The sequence below is a fragment of the Aspergillus heteromorphus genome, assembly GCF_003184545.1.
Source record: "Aspergillus heteromorphus CBS 117.55 chromosome Unknown BO70scaffold_2, whole genome shotgun sequence".
NCBI classification, from domain to species: Eukaryota; Fungi; Ascomycota; class Eurotiomycetes; order Eurotiales; family Aspergillaceae; genus Aspergillus; species Aspergillus heteromorphus.
The window spans coordinates 41624-56908 of record NW_020290407.1 but is presented as its reverse complement, the minus strand read 5'-3'; the positions used below and the strand labels follow the sequence as shown (position 1 = coordinate 56908).

The 15285-nt window shown below is 54.8% G+C and overlaps 5 protein-coding genes across 5 annotated transcripts; 1 reads left to right on the top strand and 4 right to left on the bottom strand.

Moving 5' to 3' along the window:
* Nucleotides 1-185: 185 nt before the first annotated feature.
* Nucleotides 186-3590, bottom strand: BO70DRAFT_425618 (uncharacterized protein; the record flags this gene model as incomplete). The annotated part of the gene is made up of 3 exons (XM_025547707.1): nt 186-392; nt 446-513; nt 3498-3590. 3 exons carry the CDS (start codon nt 3588-3590, stop codon nt 218-220), a joined length of 336 nt encoding a protein of 111 aa, XP_025403100.1. The 3' UTR covers nt 186-217.
* A 1365-nt stretch (nt 3591-4955) lies between these two features.
* BO70DRAFT_75344 (uncharacterized protein) lies at nt 4956-5705 on the bottom strand. Its single transcript, XM_025548688.1, has one exon. It carries the CDS (start codon nt 5543-5545, stop codon nt 5093-5095), a length of 453 nt encoding a protein of 150 aa, XP_025403099.1. The 5' UTR covers nt 5546-5705; the 3' UTR covers nt 4956-5092.
* BO70DRAFT_75338 (ribose phosphate diphosphokinase subunit PRS1) lies at nt 5702-7668 on the bottom strand. Its single transcript, XM_025548687.1, has 5 exons — nt 7284-7668; nt 7211-7220; nt 7039-7159; nt 5902-6977; nt 5702-5847 (listed from the first exon to the last, which is right to left on the bottom strand). The coding sequence occupies exons 1-5, from the start codon at nt 7540-7542 to the stop codon at nt 5817-5819; spliced, it is 1497 nt and encodes a 498-aa protein (XP_025403098.1). The 5' UTR covers nt 7543-7668; the 3' UTR covers nt 5702-5816.
* A 194-nt stretch (nt 7669-7862) lies between these two features.
* Nucleotides 7863-8928, top strand: BO70DRAFT_306748 (bifunctional precorrin-2 dehydrogenase/sirohydrochlorin ferrochelatase MET8). Its single transcript, XM_025540051.1, has 3 exons — nt 7863-7992; nt 8071-8552; nt 8605-8928. The coding sequence occupies exons 1-3, from the start codon at nt 7897-7899 to the stop codon at nt 8735-8737; spliced, it is 711 nt and encodes a 236-aa protein (XP_025403097.1). The 5' UTR covers nt 7863-7896; the 3' UTR covers nt 8738-8928.
* A 428-nt stretch (nt 8929-9356) lies between these two features.
* Nucleotides 9357-15270, bottom strand: BO70DRAFT_358106 (Arf family guanine nucleotide exchange factor SEC7). Its single transcript, XM_025542212.1, has 3 exons — nt 13475-15270; nt 13241-13425; nt 9357-13197 (listed from the first exon to the last, which is right to left on the bottom strand). The coding sequence occupies exons 1-3, from the start codon at nt 15206-15208 to the stop codon at nt 9483-9485; spliced, it is 5634 nt and encodes a 1877-aa protein (XP_025403096.1). The 5' UTR covers nt 15209-15270; the 3' UTR covers nt 9357-9482.
* Between the last annotated feature and the right edge of the window lie 15 nt (nt 15271-15285).

The window sequence follows — 15285 nt, the reverse complement described above, 5'->3', positions numbered from 1 at the left end:
TTTGAAGTTCCAGGAAATGTACGAATCAGAACTAGAAAGAGAAAGAAGTTAATGTCGAGTTTCACAACCGGTACACAGCATATCACAAAGACGCTGGACCGCAGTCAGGCCACCTTGATACTTACCGATTTGAAGGGCATTCTTGCATGCCGCACGCCGTTCGTCGCATGTCGCATGTCGCATGTCGCATCCGTGACGTGACGTGACGTGACTCCCTCTAGCCTTTGGCGGTGTGGCAGGAGTTGCAGCGACAGTGGTTACAGATCTTGCAGCGCCAGATCGCAACGAATGGCCCATTGTTGCAGTCCGAGCATCGCCAGGTAAGGATATTCCCGTTTGTTGCCTGCACGATGACGAAGACATGACCCGAGCACTGATTGGCCATTTCGGCGCTATGACAGTCCGTTAATCAGGGAATCTGGACGATACTGCGGTCCTTACTCACACGTTAAATCTGGAAACGATGGACGGGAATTGGGAGATTCCGTAGAAGGGTCGCTCGCGACTCGAGAGCTGAGAGGGAGTATATCGAAGGGCTCGGGAACGGTTTCAATCGCAGTTTCAAGACAGATGGTCGTTCCGGAGCGCAGAGAGGGGAAGGATCAAGGATAAAGGAGGAAGCTTGGGATGGGAGAGGTGAAGGTCAAGGAAGAGGTGAATAGACTTGAGAGAGGCAGAGAATTTGTTGTTGCTGGTGATGGACAAGGGACTTGGGATGCGACGCCATAGCTTATATATAGGGCAAGTTTGCAAAACGGACCAGGACATGAGACATCTCCTTTCAGTGAAGCGATGCCTGCATTACCCTCGGATTGACCCTTTCTTCGCGAGGAACCCCAACAGCTGTACGAGGACCCGACTAGGAAGCAGCTCTACCTAGGTATTGCATGGAACTGCTCTTTCCGTCGGCAGGGAATGGCGATGCACGTACCCGAGTAATGTCGACGGGTCATTAGTTGGGTGGGGAAAGCGACAGAGAGGAGGGTGATGGATAACAAGGCGACAGGGAAGAGGTGGGTGTGAAGAGTCGGTAGACAGGAGAGAGTATAGTATCGAACAAACAAACAGCAACAAAAGAAAGAAGAATGTGATGGACTGCGCCAGAAGAAGGAGAAGGAGGAGGAGGAGGAGGAGGAGGAGGAGGAGGAGAAGAAGTCGTCGATGCTTCGATCAGGAATCGGTCAGACTGCGTAGGAGGAACCATGGATGAGACCCGACGACCCGAAACAGGCAAAAGAAAGCAAACTACATCACCCGCATCATCTTCCTCACGATATCCCAGCAAACCGCAAATGTGGGAATTGCGAAACGGACACAGCAACACCGACACCGAGAGGAACCTAGTGCTGTGTGGCCGGCGATGGGGAAGTGATATATCGTCGCCGAGAGTGGACCCAGCCAAGTGGGTTGCGGAATGCAAGCGACAGCCGCTTTTTCACTTGCTTTTTCAGGTCTTTTTCTTTTCTTTTCTTTTTTAACTCTTGTTTTTGTTCTCTTTTGTTTTTCCTTCCTATCTTTCTCGATTTAATCTCCCCTGACCTTTAAGCTTTTGCCCCTAAAATTAGGATTTCCCCAATGAGAAGTTGACAAGGGGGGGGGCGAAGGAGGAAAGAGACAGATAGTAGACGCACTACCTACCTAGACAGGACAGCAGCATGGTAGAAGAATCGACCCGGGAATGTTTGGATCTGGACCCGATCCATGCGATTCCATTCATCCAGCCCTGCGGTGCTTGGGCTTGTAGATCCGATCCGATGCGATGCGCAGGGTATGTTCCCTGGGTCTGGCTCCGACACCCACCTTAATTGCTATTCCTATCCTGAAAGTGCAGGTACTGTAGATCCTCGGATCAGGATCGCGATGTCGACGAAGAGACGAAGAAGGGCGAAAGAAGGCGAGGCTCCCCGATGAACATTCCTTCCGGCAATCTCCACTCGCTCCCTCGATCCCTCCTGATAGTGAGATGGTGCATTCCCATTGGTCTTGGGTCTATGGATCTTTTGATTTTGACACCCGGCTAGCATCATTTGCAGAAACGTCATGATCACCCACCCGATCATCCATCCTAGCAATCAATCGCCTTCGGGCAAGCTTCTATGATGAGTAGATCAGGGCCCTCTATCCGTATCACTCACTTCACCTCACTGGAGGCTGGATGCTGGTCGATTTGTTTGATCGCAGAAGCCATCGCCGAGCAGCACCGATCATCCAATCCCCATTGCCTGTCATTTCAGACTCCTCTTCTTGTTCCTGACAGGAGCAACGCAACCAGGCCTCGGCCTCCCGGTACAACCGATCCACCACCACCATCACCACTGACAGACAGCTGGACAGGGGTTGCCGACCGGACAAATAACGGAAGACATCCTCAAATCCGGGCCTTGACAGAGTGTGCAATAACAAGCCACGATCTGCAGGTCTGCGCCCTCGCCAGTCTCCTCCTCGTAACCCTGGCCCTCCATACGCCGGCTCTACCTAGTCATGCACCTCCATCCGCATCCTGGAAGTTTACCTGCATCCCTCTTCAAGGTACGATGCAGAGGAACGTTCCGGGCGTTGAAGGTAAAGCAGTCCCGTTTCCCGACCCAACATGGCGGCCACCCGCTCGGCCAATGCCACGGAAAGGCCTAGATACACAGTAGTTAGCGAGTACCATGTCAGTCACATCGCTGCTGCTTGGGTTCTGCTCCTTGCTGATCTCTGGGCCGATCGCCCCGGGCATTTGCAGAGGATCCGCGGGCCCGCCAACCAGGTTTGGTCCTGGTGGTGGCTTGCCGGTTGCGATTTCCCAGCTCTCTCTCAACTGTCATCTCCATCTGAGTTTCTTTCGGTCACTAGTCCTTCGAGGGGGAGGAGGGGGAGGTCACACAGGATCTGAGAAATGGGAATCCTGGCCTAGTAGGTCCCGCCCGGTGGAACAGAATGGGCCTGGCGAGTCAGTGTCAGTAAGTACGTACTTCTGTCCTCCCCTTCAACTGCAGCCTGCAGATGTCTATACCCCTGTCAAAACTGTCAAGCCCGACTCAAGCCATCGCGGCTCATTAATTTCCTCAGCACCCCCCCCCCTTCCAGTCCCTCCATCTCAAGCGAGAAAGAGAGATACGCGGCGAATCGTTTCCTCTCATTCCCACCAATGAATTCAGACGTGTCGATCTCCTCCAAATGGACGCTGGAGACGGGTGTCAGGGGTCCGCTCCACCGCGAGATGCTTGCTACTCCAGAAGGGTTTAGGGGCTGGGCCTAGTCTTAGAGGCCGGGTGTCACTAGGGAGGCGATCCCAGTTGCCCCGGGCAAATCAGCATCCCACGGCGTCCCCGCCTAATGTCTTCGGCCAGATTAGATAAAGGTCTGCTTTCCAATGGGCCAAGATGAGCACGCGGGTGCGTTGAGTGCCCCGAGCTTCTCCTGTCCCCTGGTTCTTTCTCCCAGGATCATGGTTGACACTGGCTTTGGAGCCCGGTTTTGAAGCCCGGACCGGCGCTTGGGCCAATTCTTACGCACATGGCGGGCAGGCTGGCGGTTTTCTGTCGTGAGATGGTGGTGGATGTTACAATGGCCTTCTTGCCAAATCGGCCTGGATCAAAAGCCATGGGCAGCCCGTCTGTCTGTCTGGGCTGGCTCAAGGGTGCGGCGGCGGATGCCAAACATCCGAACAGTAGTATCTACATAGTATGTAGTCGACCAGCTCGCACGCACTCCACGGTTCCTGATTCAAGGTTATCCCTGTCCAAGTCCAGTCCCCAACGACCAGAGAGGCTAAGCAGTATGGAGTCAGTGGGATATGGCCGGAGTCGCGTTGGCGCACCTGTCGGAGTCTTATCCACTCGTACTTAGTCCAGAGGGGGCATCAGTTCCGCTATCCGAGGTCCTTCTTTTACTCCCCTGCTCGATTGTCTCCTTTAGGTAATGGCGGATGCACCTTAGTCGAAACGCAAACATTGGACTGCTGCATGCTTCCCTGATCTACCGGGAGTGGCTCCGGGGCATAATGCCTGGCCCAGGGCACCATCGTCTATCGGGGCTGTCTAGCGCCGCATCTAGGAGACTAGGACTCTCCGGTCTCCCATGGCGCCGCGCTTCAGACGGTGTTCTCCAGTCTTGGTGACGCAAGGTACTTTTGGCGTCGCGACACGTCTTTTTGTTCCTTTTCCCATTATCAGGGGAGTGTCGGATAAACCACCCCCGGGGCGATGACGGCCCCCACACGCACCCGACGCGCCTGCGACCTCCATTTGTTCCAGCCGGCATGCCAAATATGCAGCTTACAGTGGCGTCCTGGAAACGAGCTGTTTGGGGCCCATGTTCGACCGGGCTAGAACAACGGCATTCTTTCCCACGATTGTGATATCACGTAGGATTGTCCCGGGTGAGAAAGCCTATCGCCCTGCCTGCCCCCCCGTAATATCTGTCTCCGCGGGCCGGAGTCCGCCAAATGAAGTGAAGCTTACTTGCAGGCCGGGGTCCTGTCTGCTGAGGCTGAGAGCGTCCATCAGAATTGGATCCTGCCCATCGGGGGTTTCGGCTTATGGGAACCTCACAGCTGCGAGATGCGTCGGGAGCCGTCTGTCTCCCGTAAATGAATCCCAATTGCGCATTCACCTCTCGGCCTCATGCACACCGCTACTATTGTCAATCAGAGTTGAGCACGGTGTACCCGAACACATATCCACTTACTGGAGCCGGGTTGCTGTCCGGCAGTTCCGCTGTACGACCCTGTTATAGCTTGATGGCCATTGATTCAGGACGATGCAAGTCGTCTCCAGCCGGCTTCCGTCGAGCCAAGGAAAGCAGATAGGCTAGGTCGATTTTTGGCCCCGAAAGCTGACAGGATGGGCGTCAACCTCTAGAGTTCCACTTGGAGGATCCTTTCCAAATCTCACGGTGGGTGAGGGTCACCAAGTGTCATCCCAAGAGGGATCAAGAAAAACAAAAAAAGATTGTCACAACAAGTCCACGGCGGGTGTGGGAACCAAAATTGTCTATTCAAAAAAGCTAACATAAGACTACTTTGCGTATACAGTAATTTCCGAGAGGCTCTGGGGCATCAGTTCCACTGGCCAGGGCCGCGAGAATCTCGCCGCAAGACGTAGACTCAAGGAACTGATGCCTTCGATTCTCGACCGGTCCTGTACAGCACAACTACCCCTCCACGCCTAACGGCATGGGGAGGCAGAGAGCTAGAACAGGACTGGATGATTTTGATCTCCCAACGCTCCGTTAAGAACATCCTGTGAAATAGGGCCAGAGAGTGATCCCTTTCCCAGCAAGCTGCTCCTGCAGTACCCAGAGTGGACTGCATCGCTGGTGTAAAGTTATGCCGTGTTCTCTCCTCCAGTGTTGTTGCAAATTGACCGGCCTGAGCGCGCCTACGCATGAAGCAGAGACACAAAGGAAAGGGGGCCTTGATCCGACCAGGCAAGGGGATCTTGCCTGATCCAAATGGATTGGGGACAGTAGAGCTAGTCGCGTGATGATTCGGTCCAAATGGCCGCATTTGCAGGTTTGGCTTCGTCAGACCAGAAATAATTCTTCCGTGTTTCGACATCAATCATAAGATGTAGTGAAAGAGAAGGTATCCTGACGTTATCATCACAAAGACGACGCTTGTGCGGAAATCGAAGCAAAAGAAGTCGCCATGCGCTGTACGAAATAAGAAGGCAGTCATAGTTTTACTCGTCGTCACTGTCTTTAGTCATCATCTTACCGTCACCTGGCCCGTTAGACTGCCGTGCGATGGCGACTCAGGTTGATCAAGAGAAAAAAAGCACTGGAGGGCAAGACCCTCGGATATTGAACAGTGTTCAAGTGCTGGGCATTCAGTCATTGAGGTGGAACAATGCCGAAACACTGAAGCAGAGTTAGCAATGAAGGACTCCTCCCCAGATGCTGTAGATGACCAACCTTTCACCGTAATGGTGGCGTCTGATGCTTTCCGCGATAAGGCTCGAAACGTCGATGACAATCAACTTCTTCGACCTCTTCACCAGCTGGGGCGGAACGGGGAAGCTGTTCGTGACGACGATGTGGTCGATCGACTCGCATTCCTCCATTTGCTCGAGGGATTCATCAGTGAACAGTCCATGCGTGGCAATGCAGTAGACTTTCTTCGCACCGCCCTTCTTCACGACAGTTTCTGCGGCAGCGATCCAGGACTTGCTCTTATCGATCATGTCGTCCATGATGAAGACTGTCCGACCACGTACATCGCCGACCAATGTGATGGTCTTTTCTGTCTCCAGATAGTTTCCAACACTGCCCTCTTCGTCATCAGAAGACTCAGCTGCGTCGAACGAGCCACCGAGGGCGTGGTCAGCGGGGATCGAAGACGTGGTAGACATCATGGAGTTCACCATCGCGTCCGGCACCGGCTCCGATTCATCACGGCTGACGGTCTGCCCTGGGGTCGTTTCACCCGACGCGGGATGAGACGTAGGGCCGGTCGACGGATAGTCATCATCGACCAGATGACCTTGCACCAGCCGCCCGGTGATGACCTCGCGCACGCGCACATCGGTATACTCATGGGCAGCTTCCAACTCGGAAGGACGACGAGCACCCGAAGGAGTCTCAGGACGCAGGTAGTTCGCCGCGGTGAGCGACTCCATGTTGGCGTTCGACTCCCCTCGATCCTCAGACGGGGCATCGTCGCTGCTTCCGCTCTGGCAGTGCAACACGAAGGGGTCCTGATCGTTGTCATTCGCCGACGGGGTGGGCTCCTCTTCGATCGAGTCAAAGAAGACGGTACTATCCGACATGGCCATGGGCATCTTGGGACGTCGGCGGTCCGTCGTGACAATGCCGAAGTTGAGCTTCAGGGTGTCTGCCAACGACGTGACACGCTTCGTGCCTCCTGCATTTTTGCTAACCACGACAGCTTCCCTCCACCCGGGCACGTTCATGCGGATCCAACGGGCGATGAAGGGCTCGGCGAACAGGTTATCGACAGGTTTGCCGAAGAACCCCTGCATTTGGGAAGCCTAGCGATCACGCTGATGAGAACTCCATCCATGCCTCGCAACCGAGCGCCTTGTGACTCACATGCAGATCCAACGTTATCACATGGTCCACCCCGGCAATCGAGAGCAGATTGGCCAGCATGCGGGCCGTGATGGCACCACGGTGGCTCTTCTTCTTGGACTGGCGGGAGTATGGGAAGTACCTCGTTCGCGTCAGCATCCAGCGTGCACCAGGAAGTTAAACGGGAGCATACGGCATGACCGCTAGAGGAGACACGAGTCAGTCATTGACATGATGTACCAGGGGGCAGTAAGACATCGACATACCTGTGATAGATTTTGCGGAACCACCCTTGCAGGCAGAGATCATGATCAGAAGCTCCATGACGCTGTCATTGATCTTTCCACTGCCGCTCTGGACGATGTAGATGTCCTGGTTCCGGACGGAACAACCGATGTTGACGCTGGTCTCGCCATTGCTGAATTTGCCCAGGTCGGCGCGTGCCAACTGGGTGCCCAGCCGCTCGCAGATGGTCTCGGCCAGGAGGGGGTGGGATGTCCCCGAGAAGATCTGGACTCCCCGCATTTTAGGAGTGAGATGGCTTATAAGGCATGGACCAGTTTAAGAGGGAAGGGGGATCAAGGTAGGCGGCGAGATCATCTCAAGAGCCTGAAGGGGGATGGGGGAAGTAAGGGGGAGGTGGTGGGGGAAGAAGGAGGAAGAAAAAAGGGCAGAAGAGGAAAGAAAAAGAATCGGAGCATTTCTTTATTTGCGGGAAAAAATTCGCGTGGAGGGAGCTTTCTCCTGGCCTCAGGCGCCCGTCACGTTCACGGTCGCTGTGGCGTGCCGTAGCTGCCACTTTAGGCTCTCCACACCCCCGCCATCCGCCCCCCTCCAAAGCCTCCCTCCAAGCAGGTCGGACTTAATCGAGCTCCAAGCATGGCGTCCAAATTCCCTCCCGTGCAAGGGGGAGGCTCCCTAATAGTCGCTTGGCAAACCAAGTCGAAACATATCCTGGTGGTTGGCGGTGGAGAGGTGAGCCCGAGACACCCTTGCAGCCGCTGGTCTCATATATCTTGCCGTGCTCACCAATGACTGGATTCCTCCCCCCAGGTGGCTGCAGGTCGTATCCTGCACGCCCTCAACGCCGACGCCAACGTAACCGTGGTCTGCCCGGTATCCGGGCTGAACGAGGAAGTGGCCTTCCGGGTCGCCGAGGGCCAGGTCACCCACGTCGATAGGAATTTCGAGCCCGCCGATCTGGACGGAGCCGACATGGTTCTTTGCGCCATCGACGACCCGGAGGCCTCCACGCAGGTCTGGAAGCTGTGCAAGGAGAAGCGCATCCCCGCGAACATCGCCGATGTGCCGCCGGAGTGTGATTTCTACTTCGGGAGCGTATACCGGGATGGGCCGTTGCAGGTCATGGTCAGCACCAATGGGAATGGACCCAAGTTGGCAAGTATCGTCCGGAAGAAGATCGCGAGCACCTTGCCGGATAACATGGGCGCAGCGATAGACAACGTGGGCCGGCTGCGGAAGAAGCTGAGGGAGATAGCCCCGAGGACGGAGGAAGGACCTAAGAGGATGAAGTGGTACGTTGGTCTTGTCGTCTGCGCGGTAGTAGTCTGCTGATTGACCGTGTAGGATGTCGGGGGTGTGCGAGTCGTGGAGCCTGGACGACCTTGTGGAGATGAACGACGCCGATATGGAGGGTCTGTTGGCCCACTACGAATCCGGGAAGATCCCAGCCTTGAACGAGGTCCGAGCCTCGCAGTAGACCTCGTAGCATTTTGTTCACCCTTCAATGGACGCCCTCGACAGCTGATGGCCCGTCTTGGGGAATCATTACGAATGATGGGTCAGTGATCGAACGGGTAACGAGAAGAAACGTGCGACGCTCGCATAACGATGTTATTTTGTACATATAAAAAACCCGCTTGCAAGTAAATGAAGAGCCTGAAGTAAAATAAAAGGGAAAGCAGAAAGTAATGCTCTGCTGATTCTACATTCAATACTCCCCCAGATCGAAAAAAGCCCTACAGTCCTGTTGACGAGGATATCCAAAAGCAACGCGAGAAACGGATTAAGAAGAAGATAAACAGCACCACCACACAGAGCTCGAGGACCCAGTCCTCGCTCAACGTCCACCGTGTTTGCTGGAGAACTGGCTCGAAACCGAGTTTCGATGACTGACGGGCGCCTGCGATGCAGGGATGCCCAGTTTGGCCTCGCCGATTCTCCGCAGCAAGGATTGGAGGGAAAGGCGAATCTCGGGGTTCAGGTCGCGGCTCAGCAGATCGACGGCCAACGGGTAGAATGTCCCAACATGCTTGTCGAAGCCCTCGGAAGGAAGGTTCGTGTAGCCCTCGATGACATCCACCACAACCGGACGCCATGCCACGACATTGCGATGCTGTGAATCTTCATCCAGGAGGACAAAGCTGTGGATGATGTCCGCACAGAGTCTGCGATGGGTGGTTAGCAAGACCGACGTTTCGTTACGGGGAAAAGAATTGCAACACTTACGGAATCAGGGCGGCCTCGGTTGCTGCGCGGCTGCTCTTCCTCTCCTCCCTCTCATCGTGGTACATGCGGAAAAGGATGTGAACATAAGTGGCGGCGCTTCCACTTTCCTGCTTGAGCAGGTTCGGGGGCTGTTTCATGAATCCCTGACGCCAAAGCTGCATCCGCAGTTCCTTGTCTTCATTGAACTTCTTCGCGAACTGATAGCTCTTCTTCAACAAGCCCATCAGCCGCAAGAGTTCATGACTGGGGATTTGAGAGAAGACCTTGTCGTTCGAGAACAATTCATGCACGGTTTCGATCATAAGCAGCTGCAGCACACAGTTGGTGATGATCCGGTTGAAAAAGCGACGTCGGGCCACGGTCACAGCGGCGGGCTGTTGTTGGGCCTCTGCCTGAGGTCTATAGTCCTCCAACGCGGGAGTTTCGGCTGCTTGCATATCGCCTTCCTCGTGCTCAGAAGAAAGGTTCTGCGTTCCATTGGGCTTGGGCGATTCAGCTCCATGTTCCTGGTCCGAGGTACTTTCAGAAGAGTCTTGGCCAGCGTCTTCAGTATTTGCCGAGTCACCGTTAGCGGGTTTCGACGGTGCCTTTGAAGACATCGAAGCAGCGGCGGTGAACAGCTCGTAGGCGGTGGTCTTGCTGAAAAGCTCGACAAAGGCGCCAACAACCTTTTTCCAGTGCTCGAGCTGGAACTTGGTAACGTTCTGCAAGATCAACTGTTGCAAGCAGTTACTTCCAATTCTTGCAATCGTGTCATTTTCCTGGCAGATACACAGCGTGAGAAGTTCCAGGATGCGACCAAGCATGTATTCCAGTGCATCGAAGTAATGGGTGAACAGTGTGATCATGTTTCTCAGAGCCTGGATCATAGTAGTCGAGAGCCAAACGGAAAGCTCCTCGTGATTGGGCACCTTGGACATCTCCGACTTGGACTGCAACACCACAAAGATGGGATAGAGAAGCTGTCTCCACAGCACGTCCCAGAATTCTTGCGGGAATTCGCCACCGTATCGTATCAATGTGTCGAACAGGTAGGTCAATGCTTGGGACCGGACCTCGAGATCATCACCGGTCATCAGCACGTCTTGGAAGGCGATTAAGATCGGGTACCAGAATTGCTCCTCCTTAGACTGGCGCGTAAGCTGCTGGGTCAGGTTGGTAGCATCCTCATGGAAGCCCACCGGCGGTGATGCGCCGCGATGAGACAGCGGGCACTCCGGCGTCCTGAGCAATTTGGAGACCGTCGACTTGAGCATTTCAATGGCTTGCAACGACTTCTTTTGGAATCTCGAGTTCTTGGAAAATTCTGTGAGACACACAACCAGATCGGGGAATGCACCCTGCGTTATGACAACGCCAAATCGAGTGTTGTAGATCTGGGTCACATGTTCGAAGGCCATGTTGACAATGCCCTCGTACGGCTCACGGGCAGCAACCGTGAAGACACCGAACATTGTTTTCCAACCAGAGCGGATGTTGTCTCCGCGTGCCTGAATCATCTGGATGAGACACCGGAGAATCATGTCTTTGACGGTAACGGCACTGCTGTTCGCCATGACATGCTCAAACGGCTTGAGGAAATCCTTCTGGAACTTGAAGCCAGGCAGCTCCTCAATTTCCATGAAGCGCATCGAGAGCTGACGAAGGGAATCGAGGGCGAAAAAGACGACAGTAGTGTTCGAATGGCAGCCGACCTGATTGAAATGCTGACCAAGCACCTCCCAAATCTTGGACCACTCTATCCTCACTCTCGTCATGTTGTAGTAGCTGATCTCGACCAGCTTCTGTAAGCTGTACGTCCGCGGAGACTCGGTCTGCCCAGAGGACTGGATTTCCTGCCAGCTCACCTCACTCAGCGCCTGAATGAAGTCGATGATGGCCTCGTGGGAAAGGTTAGCCGTGTTAGTGAAGATGCGGTCCACTCCCCTGATCATCCCGGCGGACCGACTCTCCATTGCAACCTCGCTACGGAAAGCGGTAGGTCCATTGATTGATCGAGGACGAGGCCGTCTCGATGCCTGCATAGACTTCCGAGACCCGTCTGGAGATGGCTGTGTCACAATGCGGGCGCGGGAGACATCAGGCAGGGAGTCTTCGTCGACGCCATCGGACAGGAGTTGGAGGCGATCAAGCTGACTGACGCAGGTCAGGATTTCTCTCCAGGAGCCCTTGAGATGGTTTCCTTCCGTAAGAGCCACGTCTAGCAATGCCTTCAAGGCCTCGACGTTCTTTGCCACCATCTCCCTCACATTGCCCAGGTTCGTGAACTTGGCCAACGCTGTTACGAACGCCACACGGGGTGTCTCCAGTTCAAACGCACAACTGATACGTATGGCCAGCTTCATACCGCCCATGCAGAGCCTGATAATTTCAAGGTACTGAGTATCCTGCATCGGTGCAGATAAGCCGGAAAGGAAAGACATCCAGGTTACATTGAACATAGAGCCAACATGTTGGACCGAGGTTGCCGGGATGAAGCGCGACAAAGCTTCCTTGACGGCCGTCTTCCGCTGCGCCCGGATCAAACTCCGGTAGAGCTGCTCGGTTTTGTTGGCCATTTCCTCCGAGGCCTGTGAGTATTTCTCTCCCTGGATATCCCTACCCACGGTAGCGAACACTTGGCCAGCTCTGGATGCGAGGCCGGCGGGGGCGGATGTAGGAATACTGAGGTTGGCAGCATGCTCCCGTTCCGTGTCCAGAACGATTTCATTGTTTGCAATCTCCTCGTAGATGGAGGTCAGATATTCATCAGGCAAGTTCTGGCTATCGTTGATACCGCGGTTGTTCTTGATGAAATCTTCTGGCGTCATGCGACGTCCCTTGATCTTCGCACTGTGCTGATCCGTGTTGAGCAGGATCACGGAGTACGCAAGAACGTACGCTGTGTCTGCGTTGGCGAATGCATTCGGGTTCTGAGTGACGTAGCGCTCTGCAAATTTCAGCATGAAGCGATCGATCTTCTGCGCCTCGCCAGGCAAACGGAAGTTCTGCAGAAATTGGCGGAGAGAATCAACGAAGCGCCGCTTCGAGAAATCCATCATATCCACAAAGGCGTGCATGATGGCAATATTTTCCGCATCTCCTTCGCCTAGATACTCGCCGATCATGGCCTTGTCTAACCGCTCATTCCGGTACAAAAAGGCTGCAATTTCCTCAGGGGAGCCGGAGCGTACGAATCCTTCCTTGACAAAGAGCTTGATTCCACGCTTGGGCTTGAAGTTGAACTGCTGAATGGCATTCGTGAAGGCAATCTTCCTTTGCTTGACCCTCTCTATCTGGCTCGGATCGTCTTCTGCTACCGGGGTAGTGTTGCCGTCAACGCTTTCGATCCGTGGGGAGGCAAGATAGGTGCCGGCAGTTGTGTCTATCGACTCTCTAGGGTTGTCAATCGACTTCTGCGAAGACGAGTGGGGAATGGGAGCAGCCTGGTCGATCAGACGCTGAGAGGCCCAGTTATCCAACGACTGCAAGATTTCCACCAAACACTCGATCGCTTGATTCTTCAATATGTAGTCGGGGGGCACATGTTGCAGGTTTGACTGTGGAGCGCCAGTAACATTGGCCGTGGTCAGCGACGGGGTAAGAGTCCCCCGTTGGTGCCAGTCATTCCCAATGGTTGAGACCTTGACGTGGTGCTCCTGGTACTGTTGCTGCTGGAAGGCGGTCACTGTGACGGGTACACTCGCATACCGGGATAATTGCTCGATGACGCTGTGGAGGTTAGAACTGTAGACAAGCGTTCGGAAAGACATACTTCTGGAAAATATTCTCCAACGCGGTTCTGTCGCAGTCATAATTGAGATACATCTCAACCAAAGCGCGCGGATCACCGGCCAACCTCTCCAGGATTTCCATAAAATACTGCTTCTGGTACATGGGAGAATTGCGCTTCTCGAGGATGGTCAGGTAGATCTCCTTGAGAAAGACCTCAAGCTCTTTCTGCTAGATGTCAGATCAATCCGTGAAAGCTATCTAAAAGGGGACAAACCTTCATCATGACTCTCATGTCCTTCAGCATGAGCCAGAATATCTCACAGCAGACCTCAAAGATCCTGGGCACCGAGCTGGAGCCGTTTCGACTGAGGCTGAGACAGATATGGGGCCGAACAGCCTGAAGTAGCGTCATTGCATCCGGACCGTTGGAGCTATTTTTGATCGTAAGGAGTGGAGATACAAAGATGGAGACGTGGTTGTTGAGAAGGTAATGGATAAGGTGCAAAGACAGCAATTTGGACCTCATGTTCTGTGACTTGAGATCCTGCTGTTGATCATGGCTCAGGATCTTGTGGCTCAGCTTGCACAGAGCCCTGAAGACGAGGAATGCGTCTTTGACGTATATTTCATCTTCGTCATCGTCTGCAGAGTGGTCATCCTCTCCCGAGGCAGCGGACAGGGACCGTGAAGGCCGTTGGTTTACCCTGGCACGGGTGACCATTGTGGGGGCATTGTCATTGACAGAAGTCACATCCTTGTTGGATTCGAAACTCTGCAACGTCAGCTTTTCCACGGGCTCCTTGGTTTCAGACTGCTCGGGGATCGCAGAGGGTGCATCTGACACGTGATCATCTTCCGCCGTCTGAGCCTCAGTCGGTTCGAGAGTGACAGTGTCTGAAGATCCGGATTGCCCCTTCTCACCCTCGCGCAAGTGTAGTTCCTTCAGCTCCAGCCTGGCCTGGACTCTATCGAACACCGTGCTGACCATCTGAGTCAATGACCCCTGGGCAATCTGCTGGTTCTGGGAGGATTTGGAATATATGAAGATGTTGTATATTTGGCGGACAGCTTTCAGGAGACCCGCTCCGTGGACAACAATCTTGTCATTCAGGACTGCTGCAAGAAGCGACTTGATGATCTGCTGCTGGATCTCAACAGGGGTGGCCTCGTTCTCAAAGCATTCGCAAATCGCATCGATGGCTCGTTCGATGAGGGGAGGCTGCTCCGGGTTGGCCTCGGCCTCGGCCGTCTGGGCCGAAGGGAAGGCGAAGTATGAGTAGGTAATCAGTTTCCCGATGCAGTCGAGGGCCGTCACCTGCAGAGGAATGCTGAATGATTTTGTGGCAAGGTGCAGGGGGCGGAACAGAAGTTCGGGGTCGATCGGTTGACGGTCCGACTGTTTGACATTGGCGAGCGCGCTCTTCACGGCCTCCTCCAATTTTTTATCCTTGCGCGCCTCTTTGGATGCGCCGATTGTGTCGAGCGCGGTGACCACGAAGACGGTGGAACTGACAGTCACGGAGCGATGCGTGGCGAAGGTCGCCGTTGTTGACCTGGAATCCGAGCGCATGCGGGCATCGGAGGCGGGCTCATCGCGAGGGGGTATCGAACCGGCATCGTGCCTGTCGGCCGGGGCTTCGTGTTCCACGTTGACAGCGGGAACCTCTGGTGGTATATCGGGACTACCGCCCTTCGACTTCGAGTCGTGTTCCGCGTCGGGGGTGGGTTCCGGGGATGCGACGGGTTCCTCCGGAGGGCTTGCAGCGTGATCGGGCGAGGCTGTGTTCTCAACGGTCTCCAATTGCGCGGGGGACGGGGAGGACTCGTCGGATGCCTCGAGCTCGACTGTCTGGGGCTCCAGGTCCTCTGTGAGGGCGGGCTTGTCGGCGTCGAGGGGGCCCTCAGCATGCGCTATGACATCGCCGGCATCCTCCTTGTTGTCTGCCTGCGGGAGGGCCGTGGGTATTTGGGCTGGCTCGGTTGGCGAGCCATTCTCGACGTCCGCCATTTGTGCGAGACTCCGTACGGAGGGTTAGGAAAGAGGCAAACGAGGGGTCCGCATGGGACTGGGAGTGAGGGAGGGGG